General features: G+C 35.9%; 1 protein-coding gene across 3 annotated transcripts in view; it reads right to left on the reverse strand.

Annotated features, from left to right (window-relative positions):
- The window catches only part of PCDH7 (protocadherin 7), a 411,669-nt gene that overhangs the window by 176,855 nt on the left and 211,880 nt on the right, over positions 1 to 22,934 (reverse strand). Inside the window, exon 3 of one of the 3 annotated variants that reach the window (XM_037044693.1) lies at positions 13,521 to 13,616. The exons of the other annotated variants lie outside the window; for them this stretch is intronic. Coding sequence (XP_036900588.1) covers positions 13,528 to 13,616 — 89 coding nt within the window. The 3' untranslated portion in view covers positions 13,521 to 13,527. The remainder of the gene's footprint in view (positions 1 to 13,520; positions 13,617 to 22,934) is intronic. 3 annotated transcript variants of the gene reach the window in all.

The following is a 22,934-nucleotide window of genomic DNA, read 5'->3' on the forward strand; positions in this document are numbered from 1 at the left end:
CTCCTATAATTTCCATACCAGAAATTTTCCATGGCCATTGTGTAAGAATTGTCTAGAAAATTAGTCCAAATCAGTGGCTTTGCCAAAGGAGTCCCACCTTCACTTAACCAAAACTGCCTGGCTCACCTGAGTGTCTGCAGAGTGCCCTGTTGCATGGCCAGCTAGAGCTGATTCTCATTTTCCAGCTTATTCCCAGACACATTTCTCTATGCCCACCCACACAGAGATTCATTTTAACCACAGAATATTCTACTACATCCATTCTCTATGCCCTCTCTGCTTAGATGCTGCACCTACAAACTGAATTGGAGTCCGGCCCTTTATACATCAGTAAGGAATCCCTCCCTCCTTCCTTCCTCCCTCCCTTCCTTCTTTTTTGCCTCTTCCTTCCTTCACTTTTTATTTCAAACCATCTGTATAATGCTTGCATGAACTATTTGGAGCTTAATGTATGTTACTATGTTATCATTTCCCAGGTGAGGAAATAGAACATGGGATGGTTAGACGGGCTATCAAAATTTAATAGATGACAGTTCAGTGTAAGTGCATTCCTTTGCCAGCCCATCTCTCATTGATTAAGTCTGCGTCGGCGTTCATTTAGGACTAGTGCTAAATAAAATGGAAGCTCTCAATTATTTATTCAAAATAGGAGAGCTAAAGACATAAAAAACCATTTACTAAAATAGATGAAGGCACCCAGTTTCAGTACTGTAAACCATTGCAGATAAAAGCAACGTTCATTTCCGGTTTCAGTGTCTAAGACTTTCATTATAAACAAACTAAACCCTTAGGTGCCAGGGTCATAAGCACTGAAGTTATCCACAAACGCTAGAAAATTGATGAAATTTCATCAGACTTATGGAAGAATAGTGAGTTACATATTTACTTATATATGTATATATATTTATGTATATATACATAATATTCACACAACTAAGAAGTATTTTTACTATACCCATGTCAAAGTAAACTCTACAACACTTAACAATTATTTTCTTTTCTAAAATACGCTTAGCAATAAGCAGTTAGAATATTTAATTCCACGTTTTACTTATCCAATAAGACAAAATAAGTTATAACTTTCACATTTGGACTTTATGAGAGTCCTGAAAATAGTTCATCAATTTAATTACTAATAGTGCTCTATATATCATGTTTTCTTAGAGCAAACCACTTTGAAGTCTCACAGTTATTTATAATAAATCCTTGGCATATAATCCTTTATATTACTAAAATGTTCCTTTCAGTGCCCCTTGATTTATGAGCAAAATTTTTTAAAAAACCACACAGTCATTCTCATCATTGGATCTCACAAATACACTGCTATTGAAGGTAAAAGTTAAACTTATAAGGTCTGTCCAGAAAGTGTCCAGCCGTGTACTATGAAAAATAGAGATACAAGATACAAAATAGGAGAAACATTGTACATAGGACAATGGTGATGGTGCCTCAGGCCCCTTCAAAGTAGGCTCTTTGAAACCTCGCACAGCTCTCCCAGTGTCATTAGCAACTGCAGCACGATGTTCCTTCTGCTCTGGTAGCAGAACCCACAGAACGAATTTTGCCATGACATGATTCATGCCAAGATCCTGTGACAAAATCTTAGACTCAGTAGCATTCAGAATCCCCAGATCAGCTTCTAGTCCTCGTACTGCCAGTCGCTGATCTTTGCTCACTGCAGCCCATGCACGTTCAACACTCTCAGGTGCTCTGCTTGTTGCAGACCTTCCAGAACGTGGGTCACTGTCAACAGATTGTCAACTACCTTCGAAGCATTTGTGCCACGTTTTTATTTGGGCTGCACTATCGCATAACCCCCCAAAGCCTTTGAATCATCCAAATAGTTTCTGCGGAGGAATGTTCAAGCTTAATGCAAAATTTGGTGTATACTCATGGTTATACTCGCTCAGTCATTTTGAATGCAACAGCCACACAGTACACATGCTCACTCAAGGGCATCTACCGCCCCCACTGACTAGTACAGAGAAGTCATCATTGTCTGTTCATGCATGTGCATTCCAGTCCACTCTTCTTGGCTGCCAGGTTACATCAAGTTTGCCTAAACCATTTGTTGTATTTACAACGGATGGACATTTTCCAGACAGACCTCCTATGTTAAAGCATCACCACAATGCTGAAAAATGACATCTTTGAAAAATGCTAGTGATATGCACACTGAACTGTAGAGGATTCGTTACTTTCTAAAACTTTCTGAACCATCTAACTTTGTTAATTAGTCCTTTACCACTATTGAAACAATAAGAAATTCCCCCCATAAAATATGACATTTACATGATTGATATCTCAAAGTATTATTCCCTATTATTTTTTGTATTAAATAAAATGGCTAACAAATACAGCTATGTGTGCAAAGGTATATTTACTTAGCAGTATACTCTTAAAATGTAATTAATGTGTGCTGATTGTGGAGGAGAAGGAGAGCAGGTAGAAGTGGAAGAAGGGATAGGTAGTATAAATGGTGACGGAAAAATAAAATTAGTAAAATACTGTTTTGATTTATCTGTTCATGATACATTTTTTTCCTTAAAAATGTTTTCTTAATTGGTAATGAGATAATCTGAGTTTTGTCCTTTTTCAGTCACTATTTCAATGACAGCAGTGATTGATCGTATGAAATCATTGGTGTGCTTGCTCTTCATGAAATTACATAAATAATGGTGTTCTTTGCTAAAGAAACAGACAAAATGCTCATGCTATAAAAGGACTATGGTGTCCCATAATCATTTATTTCAGTTGAAACAATTTCACTGCAGATTTAAGTTATTTATTTATTTTTTAAAATATCACTAGAACTTAAAAGTTCTTGGCCAAAAATACATGAACAGTTCTTCTAAAAACTACAAAAAGCTTGTTAGAAACTGAGTTCTGTTACATAAAACATATCATTTTCTAAAGTTTTTATAAATCCCAAAATAGTAAATAATACTTTTAGATATACAAAGGGGATGCCCCCAACACTGAATTTATTTTTTAAAAATTGTGTATTTTTTCTTGCATGTTTGAACTTCAGTCACCTTCAAAATACTCTCCTTCTGATGCAATACACCTATTGAGACATTTTTTCTACTGCTCAGAACCATTTTCAAACTCATCAATTTTAATGCCTTTTAGTGCTTCTGCTGCTTTTTGTTTCACCTCTTCTACATCAGCAAAATGTTTCCCTTGGAGGACTTTTTTCATCCATCGAATCAAACTAAAAAAGTCACTTGGGGTGAGATCAGGTGAATAGGGAGGGCAGGGCACCGGGATTCAGCTGTTTTGGGTCAAAAACTGCTGAACACTCAGTGCAGTGTGAGCAGGTGCACTTGTAAGTCACCCATTATGAAAAGGGCAAACACATTGAGGGAGTCATCAAAAAAATTCACTGACGCCAAACACAGCCTCTCACAACAATGCCAGCTGGTACCCCGATACAAATGGGTTCCTAGAACACTCACCTAGGGGGGGAAGACTGTACGCTAAGAGGCCTGCCCTCTGGAAGATAAATCCATGGTTTTCTGGGCTCCCCTTACACACGACTGCATTTTTTGTTGATACAATAAAGATACAACACTTAAGACAACCTCGATAGCCATAAATAGATTATGTATTCTTTGAACTATACTTGATATGTTGCTATGTTTACATAACACTCACATATCTATGCTGCATATTCTGGAAACGCGAAGAAGAGTCTATCTGCCCAGCTAACCATATAAAATAGCTAAGAAGAACTCTTTAGCAGGCCTGGCACAGTGTTTTTGGTCTCCTAACTCTTACTTTTGTATGTTCCCATCTCACTTGCGTGTCTTGTCATGCAACCAACAAACAGATTAAATAAAAGTTAAGTGTGTTTTAAAAATATAACCTCCTGCATCACTGATTCTTTCCATGCACATGTAGTTTGTTCTGCCTAGTTTTAACTGACATCTTCCTTTTTGTACTTTCTCATGGAAAAACGGTCTACCTGCCGCAGTCCAGTACATACTTTCAGCCTCTAAGGCATAACCACAGTTTTCTTGAGTTCAGCTATTGCAAAACATCACCACATGGTTCGATTCTCGCTTCTTTTTTCAATGCCACTGAAGCCAAAAATATCTGGATAGTTTTCCCTAACCTAATGTGATCCAGCAGAGTCTTCAGTAAAGAAAGTTAATGTGTTAGCTGAAAGTTACTTTTCCATTGGTATCCATGATAAAATTAGAATTGTGGTTCCTTGGAAGAAAAATGTCATATATATAGATAGATACACACTCACACACACACACACATTCATACATATATACATTTACTATGCAACATCTGTGCAATTCACATATGAAAATATATCTTATACAATATCTTTTTGATAACTGGTTCAGAAATTCCAATCATTGCTAGCATGCTGCTTTATCGGGAAAAATATTAATACAAATTAGACCAAACATTAATATAAATTCTATCTATGGAAAGCCATCAGCCCTCCCAACCTCACTCTTTGTTCTCATTATAAATACATAAACCAGTACAACTCTAGCATTATGGGCAAGTTGTCTATCATTCTCACAAAAGGGGAATGATTTTACAATTAAATCTACTTTCCTCTGTTGTTTAAAAAATATTTCCCTGCATTTTCTACTTGTACACATTGGCTTATCATGCTGTTCTAATCAACAAAGATCATGAAGAATGCAATATATGCACTGTGGTGTCTACAGACATCCCCCACCTGGTCAATTAGCTAATATCCCATTACACCCAGCTAATGTGCCTGTTTCAACAATTCTCTTTATAATCAGATGTTCTATTTGTGTAATTGATGACTGCTGTGCTGATTAGAGTGGACAGGCAAGCTCACATAATGATGGTTGAGTCTGGTTAACACTAATGATTAGAAATCTTGAGTAACTTGCCCTGGTTTACTCAGCGTAGAGTTTGGGGTTACTGCGTGCTGCGGTGTCCCCGGTTACAAGAGGGAGGTGATAAGATCTTATTACGCAGGTCCTGAATTTAAGTTGGAATATATTTTTGACTACTACCATTTCTGACATAAGTTTTTAGTTGGATACAAAGAATGTTTGTCATGTAAACCTTACAAAGAAGTGCCAATATTCATTCCCTTTTAGGAACACAGCAGGCTACACTACCTGGTGTTTGTCTGTTTCTTATAAATATATTTGTTTCTTTAATCTCCTACTTTATCCTGCTGACTTAAGTTAAGCAGTGCATCCAAACATACCAAAAATGCCAATTCACCAATATCTCTATTTTTTTAGGCTACTACAGTTGATTTAGTTACTCAGACTGGGATTAAGAAAATCTGGATCACAGGTCTCTCACTAACCGAATGACCTTAAAAATTACTCTTTATAAAAGTTACCTTTTTACAGTTTTTTAAAATTAAGTTTTAAAATGACAATGTTTTCATAATCTCTTCTAGACAAGATAACTTATGACTCTATGTGACTGCTTTAGGTTCCATACCTTACTTAATACACTGAAAACAATCAAATGTTAAATAATTGTTGCAAGGCATATTTATTACAACTTTACATTCAGTTATACTGCAATAAAAATAACATTCAAAGAAAATAAAATACCTAGGAATAAATTTAATTATGAGGTAAAAGACCTGTACTCAGAAAAGTATAAACCATTGAAGAAGAAAAAAAATAAATGAGAAAATACATCATACTCATGGAAAATAGAATTAACATTATTAAAATGTCTATACGATCCAAAGCAATCTACAGAGTCAATATAATGTCTATCAAAATAACAATGACATTTTTCACAGAACTAGGAGAAATAATCCTAAATTTTATATGGAACTGCAAAAGGCCCCGAAAGCCAAAGCAATCTTGAAAAACAAACAAACAAAAACAAAGCTGGAGGAATCAGGCTACCTGATACTACAAGGCCATAGTAATCAAAACAGCAAGGTAGTGACTTAAAAACAGACACACAGATCAATGGAACAGAGTAGAGAGTCCAGAAAAAAACCAACAATATGATCAATTAATCCATGACAAAGAAGGCAAGAATAAAGAATGAGGTAAAGACAATCTTTACAATAAATGGTGCTGGGAATACTGGACAAATACATGCAGAAAAATGAAACTAGACCACTTTCTTACACCATATACAAAATAAACCTAGATTAAGTAATTAAATATGGGAGCTGAAACCATAAAACTTTTAGAAGAAAACACAGAGAGTAATGTCTTTGATATTGCTCTTGGTATTTTTTTTTTTAGATATGTCTTTTAGGGCAAGGAAAACAAAAGAAAAAGTTAAACAAATGGAACACCATCAAACTAAAGAATTTTTGCACAGGGAATGAAATCATCAACCTAGTAAATGGAAAAAATATTCACCAGTAGCATATCCTATAAGGGGTTAGTATCCAAAATACAAAAGGAACCCCTAAAACTCAACACCAAAAACAGAAAAACAATCCAATTAAAAGTGGCAAGGGGACCTGAATAGCCATTTCTTCAAAGAGGGCATACAGATAGCCAACAGACAAACAAAAACATGCTCAACTTCACTAATCATCAGAGAAATGCAAATTATAGCCCCAATGAGATATCACCTCACAAAAGTACTGACAAAGATGGAGTGAAAAGAAAATCCTCATGCACTATTGGTGGGGTTGTAAATTTTTGCAGACACAATGAAAAACCATATGGAGTTTCCTCAAAAAATTAAAACACAGAACTACCATATCAGTGACCCAGCACTTTCAATCCTCGGTATTTATCCAAAGAAATCTAAAACACTAATTTAAAAATATATATGCAACCCTGTGTTCATTGGAGCATTATTTTCTTTTTTTTAAATACATTTTTAAATTTATTTTCAGAGAGAGGGGAAGGGAAGGAGAGAGGGAGAGAAATAGAAATGTGTGGTTGCCTCTCATGTGTCCCCCACCGGGAACTGGCCTGCAACCCAGGCATGGGCCCTGACTGGGAATTGAACCGTGATCCTTTGCTTCACAGGCCCGCACTCAATCCACTGAGCTACACCAGCCAGGGAGCATTATTTTCAATAGACAAGATAAAGAAGCAACCTAAGTATCCATTGATAATAGAGTGGGTAAAAAAAGTGGTGCATGTATACACTGGATATTACTAAACCATAAGAAACAATGAAATCTTGCCATTTGTAAAAACCTGGATGGACTTAGATGGCATTATGCTGAGTGAAGTAAGTCGAAGGAAGACAAATAACATATGACTTGACCTATATTTGGTATCTTAAAAAAACCAACAACAAACAAACAAACAAACAAAAGAGAAAAAAATCACCTCGGAGGCACAAAGAACAAATTGACGATTACCCGATGAGAGGAGGCCTGGGAGGTTGAGTAAAAAAGCTGAAAGGAATGAAGGACAAATTGGCAGTCATAAAAATAGCCACAGGAGTATAAAGTGCAGCCTAAAGAATAGAGTCAACAATATTATATTGCTAGACACAAAATTAATAACTATGTATGGTGGCAGATGGGTACTAGATGTATCGGGATAATCCCTTTGTAAGTTCTACACGTGTCTAATCACCTTGTTGTACATCTGAAAGTAACACAATGTTGTGTGTCGACTGTAATTGGAAATTAATTAATTTAAAAATAAAATAACATTCAAAATAGATTAAAGAGTAGAGTCTCCAGATTTTTTTTTAAAAAGTGATTGTTCCTCAAATGAAAATCAGTGAATTTCTCTTCAGAAGCACTTCACTTCCATACCACAGCCCCGACAAACAGATGACTTGTGTGACAATCCTCAAGCACCACGTCCAATGAAATCTCCAACGGTTGGGTCCCTGAATTCTAGTACAGTATCATTGCTGTTATTACGTCTGGTGATTATCAAGGCATCACAGACAATTAAGGTTGGGATTCATTTTGTCTCACTAGCTATCACATGAATGAATTCCTTTAAAAATGGTTTTGAGAAATTATTGAGCAACCTAAGTCTTAACATCTTCAGTAGCACTGATCTCAAAACTATTCTTGGAGCATATTTTATTAAGTGTTTCTTACGGTAATACATTTCATCTTTATAAGCAAGCAATTTTCTCCCAGGTAAGCCTACCAGCATTTGTTCTGACCTCAGAAATCACAAAGAATGAATAAAATACTTCTCTCTCCTCTGTACTAAAGTGCTTCGAATATCTCAAATTGCTGTCTTTTTCTCAACCTGTCCTTAGAGCAAACATTTTCTTGGATTCACATATTTTTAGAAGCATGTACATATGCAGCAAAAAGGAAAAAAATCAGCTTGAGTTGTTATAGTCATCAATCTTTTTTCTTTTTTGAATTAGAAGCCTTCTTAGAAATTATGTAAGAAGCCTACACCTAAAAGGTAATTGATCACATAATCACAGCGTTCCCTGCTCCTGAGTCAAAACAAGTTCTCGCAACCCATCTGATGGGAAAGCTCCGAGAAAGAAAAATAAGTCAATGCATGTTATCACTAAAGACTACATTCCCGATTCAGATTGGTCTCCATATTTTAAAGATGAGAACATCATGACCCAGGAAGGTTCAATATAGTGTATTGGCAAACCTAAAACAAATACAAACTTCTAAAATTTCTGGTCTTCCATATTCTGTAGACAGTTGGAAGCTACTTCAAAACCCAGCTGGTGAAATCCATCATCTTCGTGAAGTAATTGAGGTCTTGAGAGGAAAAGTAATTGATTCCCATCTCCTAAATTTCACTTCCCTCTTTCTAAAATACTAAAGGCAAACGAAAAGCTATTAAATTAGACATGTTACACATTGCTTACATCTTCAATAGTGGTGGTTAGACAAAGGCAGATAGAGATATTCTGTTAAGATATCACCTAGGCATCTTATATATTATAAAATAACTAAAAGGTACTGCTTTGAGATTGGAATCTAAAGAAGGCAAAGTAGAAAGCATATATTCATACAACTCACAAAGCAACATTCGTTATTATAGAGAAAGAATTTATTGTGAGCACTGTAGGTTGGGAGAGTACAAAGTCAAACACTTTAATTACCCTATGGAAGCTATTCATTAAGATTATATAGGTTCATAATGTACGAAGCACATTTGAAAATGAAAATCTTGGGTGGGGTCAGGGAAAAGCCATGCGCCATAAAAAGCAAAGCATATTCTGCCAGCAAATTAAGTGCATTTGCCAGTTCTAGAAAAGGCCATATATTCTGTGCAGGCACTCGCTGAGGGCCACCTACGCTGGCCTGTGAGAGAGTGCCACAATCTATTCACAAATAGCACTCACCGAGGGACATTGACAACAATTTGGCATTAAGGAAGAATTCATGTAAATGAGGGATTTGCTTTTCATTAACTTTTATTAGGGAAAGTCCATATCTGGCAGGGCATGCTTTACACATCTTTCTTTTTAAAAATATATGTTATTGATTATGTCATTACAGTTGTCCCAATTCCCCCCCCCCCCGTTTGCCTCCCCACCCTATACACCCCATACCCTCTGGCAATCCCCCCTTAATTCATATCCATGAGTCATGCATCTAAGTTCTATGGCTTCTCCATTTCCCATACTGTTATTAACTTGTCCTTGTCTATTCTATATCTACCAATTTATGCTCCTTAATCCCTTAATCCCTGCACCTTTCCCCCCATTCTCCCCTTTCCCCCTCCCGACTGATAACCCTCCAAATGATCTCCATATCTATAATTCTGTCTTTGTTCTGCTTGTTTGCTTAGTTTTTTTTTAATTCAATTGTTGATAGTTGTGAATTTATTGCCATTTTAATGTTCACAGTTTTGATTTTTTTCTTAAATAACCCCCTTGAACATTTCATATAATAATGGCTTGGTGATGATGGACTCCTTAAGCTTCACCATGTCTGGGAAGCACCTTATCAACTCCTTGATTCTAAATGACAGCACATCTTTCCATCTTCTTTTGTGCGACTTTGACGACTAAGTCAGCACATAATGTCATGTCGGTTAGTCATCAAGGTCAGTAATTTTCATTAAGTAAATAATTTGTTTTGTTTTGCTTTTGTTTTGTTTCTCTTTTATTTCTCCTGATATTATTTCTACTTAAGGTTTTTTTTTTAATGCCAAATTGTTGAATGCCCATGGTGAATGGGCTTCTTAGAAAAAGATCCTTCTCAGGCATTAACTAAAGCCATATATGTATTCAATTAATAAATAAAAAGGAAAGACTGGACATTTTCACCTTTATTTTTAATGCTAATTCTTTTTTCAATATTTTTGCATCCATTTTTGTATATACATAAATTTTATTTTATTTATAGCCTATACTATATACTATCCCAACGATACCTCTATCATGTACTCATTCAGATCAGTGCAATATGCTATTTTCAACTGTACTCTCTCTTTTTTTTCCTTTCTCTAAATGGATTTTGGGGATTCTTCAACTGACTAAACATAAGAATATAAGCTGGGGGAGCCCATCCTGAACTCCTTGTTTCATGAAAGCGCATCTTGCACTAAGTGAAATGCTACCTGGTTTGACAACCAAGTAACACTGAGCAACGAGAGAGACGGGGACAGTTAACTCAGAAAGGAATGTACTGAGAGATACTGCATATCTAGACCTCATGGCAGAGCGTCTTTCTGAATTTAGGTTTTGGAAGAACTTTCATTTGGAAAGGAACAGAACTTATTTTGTATCTCCCCAAAGGGAAAGCCCAGGATAAATGGATTCAAGTTATAGAAAGGCAGATTTTGATCCAATATAAGAAAAAGCTGGGAAGTTAAAGATGTTCCAAAACACAGTGAGCTACTTCTGCTGTTTGTGTCAATGGAATTACTCAAGCAGGAATTCTTGGGATGGTGATGAGAGATACATACATAATCTAAGACTGGATTGGTTGACCATATCTCTCTACCAAGTCTTAAAATTCCATGACTAATGGAACAAACATTTGTTCTATGCTCCACATACTCCACACACACAAAAACAGGTATTAAATGCTTCCTTATATTCATAGATTGATTGACTTATTCTATGAGTACCCTGGTACAGAGTATGGTAGGAAGGGATATTTTGACTCGTATCTTAATTTTTCATAAAAACCTGCCTCTAGGATCGAAACACCGAGCTCCAAATTAACGGTTAAGCTCTTATTTTGCTGTCAAAAGCACTGTTTCCACAGACAAAAAGGTCCTAGAAAAATACAGTATACACAAATCAGCATATCTTAACTTGCCTTTTCTCTACACTGTCATTTTACCTCAAAGGTTTTTCTAAGAGTAATGGAAATATGAACTCATAAATAAAATTATTTTTCCAGCTACATTGATTTTTTTCCATCCAAGTTTTATTTCATATTCTTTTAAAGTCCTCAGAGTACCCATGGATTTCAGTTGTTTCTTCTTATTTTTATTGCTTTTCTATTTATTCACTTTTCCAAAATCTTTGTTTCTTTTTTCTCAAAGATTATTTGTTCTTCTCAGTTTGTCCTTTTTTTTCTCATCTATATTTTACTTCTCCATTTTTTCCTTGTTTGTAAAATTATAAGATCTTTTCTTAATTACAGTGTGCATTTTCTTTATTTGCCAATAATGTAAAAAATTTTTTCTGATTACCTTTCCTCAAAAATTTATACCACTTTGGTTTAATTCCCTCATTTCCATATGAAATATAAGCATACCAATTCTTCTTTTGTACAACTAGATTTAGTAAATTGTATAAAATTTAAATTATCTTTTTGCTGCATATACAATAATTTTAGACTTACTTGGTTTTTAATTACAAAGCCTCAATTTGGAGGAACTAATGAATTGCTTTTTTATAAAATATATTGAGTCATCGGTGAAGCTAATAATAGGCAAGAGCCACAAGTTAAGGGAATTAAAACAGAGTACAGAGAAATACCGGTGAGGAGAAAGGCCCATATGCGGGTGAAAAGAATAAATGGCTGTTTTGTAAACATTCAGTCATTTGTTCAATGGTAAATGAATAACAAACTGTGTGGATACAGAGCACTTTGTGAAAGATAAGACAAAATTAACCTCAGGAAACTCAAAATTGAGCATGAATGTGAGTTCCAGCTCAGCTTGGGAGGCACAGGAGGTCCGCCCCACTTTGTTCAATTCTGAGTGATCTTAACCATGGTAGATTTTCCTGAACCTCATTTTGTATCTATTAAATATGGTTAATAATAATTTCTAACTCAAGGTTCCTTTGTGTGAATGAATTAAGAAAGTGGAGATTAAGCTCACTAACAGAGCTTAACCCTCAGAGTAAACCCTCAGGACACATTTGCTATTATTGTAAAGTTGCCAAACAGGCCCAGACTCTCCAGGTGGAGGGCGCTGACTACGAAAAGGCCTGTGGGTACGAGAGATTGTAACAATGCAGAAAGACGCAGAGGCCAGAGCACAGAGTGCATCCACCGCAAAGCATTATACATCAAATAGAAACATGAGTAGAAACAGGATCAGGGAGCACAACCAATAATTTCAGAGCTCCATTGGATACTAGACCACATACTACTTAATGAAGAGTAATTGTCCAGTCATTAATGGTTAATGGTTGGTCAATGAAAATGTGTGTAAATCAAAATGCTTTGCTTCGTTTTTGTACACAGACAAATCTTTGGTAAGCTATCGCTTAAAAAATACCACAAAAAATACTGCCACACCTATAGACACACTTGCTGTTTGTTGTAAATGCCTGCCAGTAATTACCCTAGCCCAAAAGCAGCGTTCTAGTCACAAGTTTCAAAGATTCTGAAAGAGTCACAAGGATGTAATGCAGAGCCTGATACATCCTTACGACAAGCCCACACAGGAGCTGGAAGGACCAGTTCTTCCAGTGGAAAAGGAAATCAAGAATGTGGGTGTTTCCCTGTGATGACTGAGTGTTTATGTTTTATAGGTTGTGACTGCAGGAGTTTGAGCCCTGGGGGACTAGCTCCTTTGCAGCCTGAGAGAGGGAATTTGGGAACTGCTGAAGGGAACAGTCTTCCATGTCCTCACATGCCACCGGCTGAGTTCGGGGAAAAAAATGCAGGAGAGACTAGGGTACATGCAGCTCTCACTTCCGAATGACATGGCTTTGTCAGGTATTTAGAGTTATTAGAACTGGCTTACACCTACTTTTCTATAACCAGATAAGTAACAATCTAAATGTTATAATGACTGCCTTTGAGTTAAAATTCACAAAATAGCCCATTTTATATTTTCAAAGGTACGTTACATAACCATTTTGAAGGATGTTGAAAGAGATATATTAAACAAACATACGAGTTCCCTTTTCTTTCGTATATAATTAGTTGAGAAAACATCATAGTGCCTTTCTCTGAAAAGGATACTGCTAATTATCCGTACTCTTTACACTTAAAAATATACTTCTACCACTGCGGGGAATTGTAAAATGCAGAGCATGCTGAAATATGTAAAGACGTACTTGGGTTGGACAATTCTTCCGAACCAGTGGGCTCTGTGTAGTGGATAAACACACCTCCCAAATGTCAAAGGGACAGACTACTGACCGAGCGCGCAGTCGGGGACAGCTGCACTGCTGCATGAGAACCGCCATACCTGTTCATTAATGGAGAGGCCTTAACAGCACCCTTCTTCCGAGCGTCTGGCCATGAGGAAAGGGAAGGAAGGGGAAGGTAGTGATGGCAGCAACACCTGGGGAAGGGAGATGGGGAAATACGTAAAGGGAGAATCAGCAGCCCCTCCACGACGGTGTCCATCCACAGAACTCGCCAATAAGACAATTTCCAAAAACCCTGCGCTTGCTTTTTCTTTTTCGAATGTGAATTAATGTCCAAGATCATTGAAACAAGTCGAGTATTTTGAAAGGAGTAAGCTGAATATTCTCACAACGTGAATCTTCCAAGACTAGAGAGCCAGGGGGGTGGGACACAGTGAGCTGCCATTTTATCCTCGCTTTTTGACCAGACAGGGCAGCATAAGGCAGGACTTTGATATGTGGGTATAGATTATTTTTTGCAACAGATTTAAGAAAAACTATAGGATAACTAGTATCAACTATCACATGTACGTGTGCCTTTCCCTGATACACAGAGTATTAATATCAGGTCCTCTAACTGCTTCTACCTGATGGCCCTGTAACCGGCTCACAATGCACCTTCTCCTTTACTGTCTCCTCGGGGCATGCAGTCTTGATATCAGAATAACTGCAACTCGTTAATAAAAAAGAATTAAATTTAGTAGAATCCTTATATACTGCAAAAGGACCAACTAATCGAAGTTGTAAAGGCTTCATGTTTTAATTATATTTTTATATACATGGTTTAATCTGGACTATATGTATTTTTAAAAAGAAAATATATAGGATTATGCGGAAAGAATAAAAAGAAAATGTTTAATAAATAGTTAATAATAGTAATCAATTATCTGAATTTTAAGAGTGAGTAACTGGTTTAATGATATCAGTATCTGAAATAATACCAAACCAGATAACCAAATACTGCTACCAATTTTGCTTTTGGTATTTGTTTTCTAAGAAATCTTTAGTTTTGCATATTTACATTTAAATAAAAACTAAATATAAAAATGACTTTTCCCATTATTTAAAGAAGCTTTTATACATAGTAAAGAGAAACTTACAGAAATATGCGCACATTGGATGGAGAGGAAAAGCAGTGTCCCATTGTGGAAGCAAGGAGTCTTTGCATGCATGGAGGTGGGGGGTGTATGGGAAATGCCTGTGTCCACTCTCAATTTTGTGTAAATCAAAACTTCCCTAAAACATAACGTTTTAATCTAAAAAGTAGTAAAAAAAAAAGCTATGTAAAAAAATAAAAATAGAAAAATAAGTCTCCTTTATGGGAAAAATATTTTTGACCCCCATGACCAATGAGTTTCTCACTGAGTTATTTACAAAAGGGCAGGGCATTCTTGGAGTTTTATCTAAAGACAGGGATTTTCCTGAACGGGTGTTTGCATGCCTGTTTCTGAATGAGATATAAGACTTGAATCCTGATGTTTAGGAAAGCGGCTATCACAAGGATCTTTGGGCTCTGGAGCATGCTAATCCTTTGGGTCTTGTCTAATCCTGTTTAGACAGGGTGTCTCAAAACTTTCTCAGCTCCTCTTTGACACACTGCTTACTGTATCATCTCCATTTAAAATGAAATGACTCGACTAATGCATAGGTAACAGTACTAGTCAGTCCTTGCATTGAGAAATTTGCAAACTAACTGGTTATCATAAAATTAGCATCGGAAAACTTTTGAGGGCATATCAGTATCTAGGCCTGCTGCGTTACAAGCAACAAAATCAAGTAGCAAACTTAATTTCTTCTGATGTGATTGAACATAATTTTGTAGGTTTTTGCCTTATAAATGTTTTATTTTGTATTTCATTTAAAATATTAATTGTTGTTACCCATGTTTTAAAGTTTAAACCCCTTTCCAAAATTAAAGGCTAAATATCTCAGTAATATTGAAGTTAAAGTACTAAATCTAATTATTCCAAAATTTAAATACGCCTCAGTGATTATTTTGGGATCAGCATTTCGTCTTTGGAAAAATCAAATGTGGGAGTTTCACAAACCAGAAAAAAGAATCCATGTGCTCTTAATTTGTGGCAAGATATTTGCATGAAATATGGCATTTTTTGTATGTTGATTCATAAAAGTTTATGGTTTTTTTATATATAGTAAATTATTCTTTTGACCTTAGGAAGGGCAGGTTATTATGAAGTAATATACTTGGACATTAGCACTACACTGTGAGAGATACAAAAATAACCAAAGGTTTACTTAATGAGAAAAAACACAGAACACTAATAGTGCAACTTATTAAGAAGTAACAAGTAATATAAAATGATTCTATAAACAATGAACTTATAAATAACTGAAATAACATAGACTGATAACTTCAATAATTAAACTGAAATTTAAAGAGTCATAAATTCAGCCCTGGTTGGTGTGGCTCAGTGGACTGAGTGCTGGCCTGTGACCTTTAGTTCACAGCTTTAGCATTGCTGGTTCAATTCCCAGTCAGGGCACATGCCAGGGTTGAAGACTGGGTCCCCAGTAAGGGACAAGTGAGAGGCAACCACACATTGATTTGTCTCTCCCTCTCTTTCTCCCTCCCTTCCCTTCTGTCTAAAATAAATAAATACAATCGTTTTGAAAGAGTCATAAATTTGTAGAGAATACAGCTATATGAATTAAGGAAAATAAAAGTGAAAACTTTTTTCTTTCTTTGAAAACTTTTTTTTTTAATTTGCAGGACCAGAATAATACAATAATCCTTGCTACTAAAGGGGTATTTGGTAGAAATTGGCTTATAAACAATGACATGAACTAGATTTTCACCTAGATAAAAAAGGAAAATGGACCATATGATACATGAAAATAAAAAGCAGATGGAAAGATAATTTGTAATTATTATTGGACAGCATTGACAATAACAACTTTGTAATGAGATTGGTTTTCCAAAAGGACAGGAACAGGAAATCCCCCATCATGTAGTTGAAACCAGAATACGGTTGCTCACTGTGAAGTCTGCCTCATCTAGCTTTTTTTTTTTCCTTTTTAGATGTATGTTCAAGATAGAAATACTGATATTAAGATATTAGCTGTATGATTCAGTGAAACAAGCACAGAGAACCCTGTTTCGGCAGTAAATTAAAGGTTTAATTGGTATTCTCAAGAACATAATCTTCAGGTGGGGTAAAAGTAAGGGTCAAATTTTGGAGTGCTTGCAAGTTAAAGGCGATAGCTAAGGGGAATAAACTTTGACAAGACAGATACCGAATTGGTTCTTAAAGACTGCTTAGGCTATGGATAAAGGCTGAAGAAAGAAATGGTTTGCAGAAAGAGAAGCTGACACAGCTTAATGCAGTGTGGTGCGGAGGAGGTTGCTGAGTACAGGCAAGCCTGAAGTTTGTCCAATGGGAACTGCGGGTGAGAGGACTAGCAGGACACACCATGACTGGGAGAAGAGACAAAGCAGGCAGTGTACGGTACTAAAGATGAGTTGGGCAGTGGGACCGCTGTCCTCTGCTGATGACCGAAGTGTTAACCGAAGCCTGATGTTTCTGGTACATACTACCATATGCCATAAGCATTCCTGATAACAGTGTTGTTTTCCTTATCCTATTTGGGAGGTCCTCCTTTAAAGTAAAATTTCCATAACAATTAGAAAACAGGTATTTTTAGCTCCATGTCTGGGTCACATTCTTATCCAGGATTCCTCTGAACAGGAACAGGTCAACACATTCCTCTGGAGAGACCATGCTCCGGGCAATGAATGACTTGGTTCAGACTTTTCCCTTCCCCTTCTTTCTGATAGTGGCTGGATAATTATTAAAAAGTGCATTGGCATGATCAGTGGTAGTGTCGTAGTACGTATGGGCAAGGCTGGCTTGTGGAGAGGCTGGCCTGTTTGTGCTAAGTGTGGCGTGGAGGATTAAGAAAGATGGGCTCAGCAGGGAACAGAAAGAGGTGGAGCTGGAAATCTTTGCAGAGGATGGAACCCTTCGTGTCCTCGCAGCACTCAGGGAATCACTCTAGTGTAATCCATCTCACTTACTGTTAACAAAAGACAGATAGTCTTTTTAAGTTACAAAACATACAATCATGTATGCCTTCCTCTTAAACAAGGTTATTGGTCAGGACTTAGCTACTGAGGCCACAGGAAGAAAAACAAGAAAATACAAAGCAAAGAAAGAAATCATTGTTGTAGGCACCACCTGAAGCTTTTTCAATCAATAAGAATTACAACTGACTTAAGATGAAAGAATAGTTATTAATCCTATATTCAACCTTTTTGTGGCAAGTTTAGGGTATCTAGCATCCTGTATTATCTTTTGTGTTCTTAAAATGTAAAGGCAAATGTAAGGCCTAGATTACACAGGTAAATGGCAATAAAATCTACTAAATAAAAGAGGTTAATATTACCAGCTGGCATCTTTAGTAAGATCATTGCACAATGAGGGTATTAGTGAACAGTATAAAAAGGATTTAATTCTAAACTTTAGCTACTAACGCCAAGTTATAATGTTAATTGGGTTTGGTAAATTTATAAATTCAAAGCACAATATAATAATGCTAGTACATGATGCTTAAAATTTCTTAATTCGAGTAAATCATGAAATACCTTTTGTTTGTTCTCTTTACTAAAGATATTCATAAGTTTCATTTAATATTACAAAATACTTCCTAAAAATCAAGTTTCATAATGACAGTTAAAATGTTCCCGTATGTAAATCTGAAGTTTAATCATTTTTGACAATTCTATTAAAATTTCAAGCTTTAGATACATTAAAAACATTTTATAAGGTTTCTAACAAATCTATATTTTGCTTAATTATTTTTAAGTTTTTAATGTTTTACAAACCCCTCTAAAAAAATCTCATAATTTATAACCTAATAGCATGATCCATTATGCCCTTTATAAAAACTAACGGGCACCTTGGGCGGTATAGCTCAGTGGATTGAGCACTGGCCTGCAAACCAAAGAGTTGCTGGTCCAATTCCCATTTAGGGCACATGCCTGGGTTGTGGGCCAGGTCCGCATTAGGAGGCACACAGGAGGCAACCACACACTGATCTTTCTCTCTTTCTATCTTTCTCCCTTCTTTGCCCTCTCTAAAAAATAAATAAATAAAATCTTAAAAACAAAACAAAACAAAACAAAAACTAACAGCCTACCTCAATATCTGGTTTGTTGTTGACTAATTAACTATATAATATTCACTTAGAGTTTTTACTTTAATTAATATATTATTTTACTCAATTGACAGAATTAATATTCTAAACTTACTATTTTTAAAAGTATGTTTTAGTAGGGGTTTTGCTCCCTTCATCCTTAACTTAGAATTGTTTCAGTAAATGAAACTATGGAAAGACTACATTCTCAGACAGCACACTCATAGTCTGCAACTAAAGGTTGTTATCTCATTATTCAGGTTTGTTCATCAAATATTCAGTGAGCGCTCAATCTGCGTGAAACTCTGTTAAATACTGCTTTAGCTAGTACTCCTCAAACATGGGTTTCTTTGAATTTTAGAAAACTACAGAGGGCCCAAAGCCCATTTGTTTCTATTTGTGGTATTTCATCATTGATACTCATCATATTCAAATAAAAATTAAGACACCTTAAAAATAATTGCAAAGGTACTGGAAAACAGCCATAACAAATCTGTTCCATGCTGACATAAACAAACAGGTAGAAGAGGGATAACTATAATATGTACTAATACAGACCTGGGATACTCAAAGAGCTAAGACAAAGAGTGTCAGCAAGGGCTCCACAGAAGAGGTGATACCTGGAGTAAACTTCAAAGAACGAATTGAAAGAGATGCAAATGAAAAGGCCCTGAACAGACACTTCTCCAAGGAGGACATACAGAGGGCCCAGAGACATATGAAAGGATGTTCAGCATCACTAGTCAGCAGAGAGATGCACATTAAAATGACAATGAGATACGACTTCACACCAGTCAGAATGGTCATTGTAAAGGAATCAACAAGAATAAACAAACAATAAGTGTTGTTGAGGTTGTGGACAAAAGGGAACCCTAGTGCACTGTTGGTGGGAATGCAGACTGTGGAATTCCCACTGTGAAATTTCCTCAGAAAACTAAAAACGGAACTGTGTTTTGACCCAGCGATTCCACTGCTGAGATTACACCCTAGGAATCCTGAAACACCAATTCAGAAGAACCTGTGCGTCCCGATGTTCACGGCAGTGTTATTTACAAAAGCCAAGTGCTGGAAACAGCCTAAGTGCCTATCAGTAAATGAGTGGATCAAAAAACTGTGATAGCTTTACACAATGGAATACTACACAGCAGAAAGAAAAACTCCTACCCTTTGTGACAGCATGGATAGATCTGGAGAGTATCATCCCAAGAGTAATGAACCAGGTGGCAAAAGACAAATACTATATGATCTCACCTATAAATGGAACCTAAAAACAAAACAAACAAGTGAGCAAAATAGAACCAGAGACATGGAAATAAGGAACAAATTGACAGTGACCAGAAGGGTGCGGGAAGAGAACTAAAGGGGGGAAGAATGGAAAGGTTTAGGCAAGCAGTATGTATAAAGGACCCACGGTAATGGACAACACAGTGGAGATTGAGGGAGGGAGGGGGTGAGAATAGCGGGGGAGAGCAATGGGCAGATTTGTTTGTGAAATTAGACAACTGTAATCGAACATAGGAAGGAAGGGGAAAAAAAAGAAAATAGAGAAGAAAAGAAATGAAAAGAGGTTGAGACCATTCCTGGGAGAGAGGGGCAGACACAGCATGATGTAATAAAAAGGACACATTTTTTTTTTAATTCACAGATTTTCTTCCAACCCCATCTCAGTAACTCACTGGCTGCATGACTTTGAGTAAATCACCTAAGGTCTGTGAGCTTCCACTTACTCTCTTGTTAAATAATAAAACCTACATATGAATAATGTTGTGAAGGTTGAGTGAGATAAAATGCGTAACTTATTCACACGTGTGGCAATAAACACTCAGTAATTTTTAAAGAAATATTTATTTAAAGAAATCAAATTGTTTTTCAGGCTGAGAAAATAGAATACAGTGAGATGGGGGGATGGAAGATATAAACAATAGTGCAAAGATGGATGAAATTAGAATTGGAATGGAGGTTAAAGTGAATATGAGTAATTAAAAAACATAAATATAAAAATATAAAATAAACTACCCTAGAAACTCTAAAGAAAACACTTTTACAGACTTTAGAAAATGCATAGCAAACCTTAATTTCCGCCCAGTGCCATCTTACCCTCTTTCAGGAAAACAAAACAGATGGTAATTTTAGAAAAGCATATTCAAGAATCTTTATAAACATAGAATGAAATGTGTAAAGAATAACATGGATGGTAGAAAACTTAAAGACAAAAATTTAACCAACTTCTTCCACAGCTTGTACAGGTTTCCTTGATCTAAACCTTCCAGCTTTTTTTCTTTTAAATCTGATTTCAAATATCAATGAATGAATGAATACAATGAAACATATCTTTAACTCCATATGGGCAATGTATTAAGTTCTTGAATTAGCAACTATGATGTTCTCAAAATGAAATTAAAAATCAGCAGACTCATCAAGTTGACTAATCAATGTCAAATTATCTAGAAAATAATTTTGTTAAGAGTATGGTGTGCAGAGAATGTGGCGATTTTCCCCAATATTAGGTGTGTACCACCCAGATGGTATCTTTGATCCTCAAGGACCTTCATGAATAGAATGTTGAGAAGAAGTACTTCTTCACTACAGAATTAAGGTTATTTTTTATTGATGCACCTTCGTTCTATCAATTAGGACACTGAGGATACAAATATACTTTGTAGACAAGCACCATTTTGAAATATAAAATATCCTCTTCACGAAAGCCAGGTTTACAATTTTATTAAACACAATAAATATCTTGTCGTATATACTAACACTCACTATAGTGACACACCAATGGTCAGCAATAGCAGAATGAATTTTAAGTGAGAAAGTTTGCAGTCCTCCACGGAGTTTAGAATTTGCTTATTCATTTTATTATACAGAATGCAGTAATCAATCATTTTGACTTATTTCTCCACCTCCAACTCTACTTAGACTAAGTTATGGAAAGAGCAAGCGAAGAAAAATAAAGCATAAAAGCCAAGGTGGAAGTTGCAGATGGATGATGGACACAGAGCCTATTAACTTAACCTTGAACTAACTCCACAAGTATGTACTGAGCATCTGCCAAGCACTGCCCTAGAAGTTGGAGATAAAATAAACACAAAAACATGATTGCCATCCCCATGGAGCATCAAGTCTCGTCATAAGGTATTTAATAAACAAATAAATGCAGGCCCCCACTCTACCCAGTGCACATACAAATAATTCTCGGAATTATTTTCAAGAGAATTTTGTTGTAGAAATTACAATTGATAAAAATGAAACCACACTTTTCAGTGCATAACCTCTCCCATCCTGACTCCGCAGGTACAGAGTAAGGCTCTGTATCCAAACGCATTAAGGCCCAATCCTGTTTAGCACGCCTTTAGGACGGACCCTTTGATGTCCTTATGGTGGATATTAAACATCAGATGATAATTTTTATCTTTGTTTTCTAGTCCCATGTATGTTTGCATACATGTGAAGACAGGACATAGCAATCAACCTCTGGTGATAATGCTAGGATAAAAACTTCCCTATTCAATCATCCTTCCTTAGAGCACAGTTTACTTTTAGGTTCTTCATTTGAAGTTTCTCTTTTTTTCCCATTTTTTTTCTTGCTACCTCCCTCCTTTTAGTATCAATTACCATATTCTAACTTAGTCAAGTCAAACAACAGTTATCAGTTCTGAGTGGACGTAGGCACAGACATGTAATAATCTACTCACAGTTGTGAAATGTGTTTTTTGTCAAAAATGCTTCAGACTTAAATATAATTAGCAGAAGCTATGCAGAGCCATTTCGTGTTCCACTAGATTTAAATACTTCATGTTTAAAACGATTCCCTTTGTAAAGCCAAAATAATTCCACTCTGAACTGTTATTTATAGTTTTGAAAGCTCAAAGAATGATTACTCACAGATATATAGAATAGAAGGAAAGTAAAACAGTCTGTTCACTTTATCCTTCATTTGAGATACTTTCATACTGTTCTTAGTCAATGTATTTTAATTTACTTTTAAAACCCAAGCTGTTCTTTGACTATAAAACATTTCAGAGTCTTAGTAAAACTTTCCTTTTTGTATTATTTTCTGCCCAACCTATTCCAAAGAGATAAGCGATTGCTCTGAGTTAGAATTCAGTTAATACTTGAGAACAAATCTTTCAACACTGTCATTTAAATTACATGAACTAAAATGTCAACTTTGGGTAATGCTATTCCTTCAAAGCATGTAACTTATTTCATTATGTATGTATGAATTCATCATGTTTTATTTCAAGCCTATAAAATATGGTATGCTCTTGAGAAACCTGACAGATGATAAAACTGCATCAGAGTGGTGCATGTGTACA

This window comes from Sturnira hondurensis, unplaced genomic scaffold (assembly GCF_014824575.4).
Source record: "Sturnira hondurensis isolate 20B ecotype Veracruz unplaced genomic scaffold, ASM1482457v3 Scaffold0000780, whole genome shotgun sequence".
NCBI classification, from domain to species: domain Eukaryota; kingdom Metazoa; phylum Chordata; class Mammalia; order Chiroptera; family Phyllostomidae; genus Sturnira; species Sturnira hondurensis.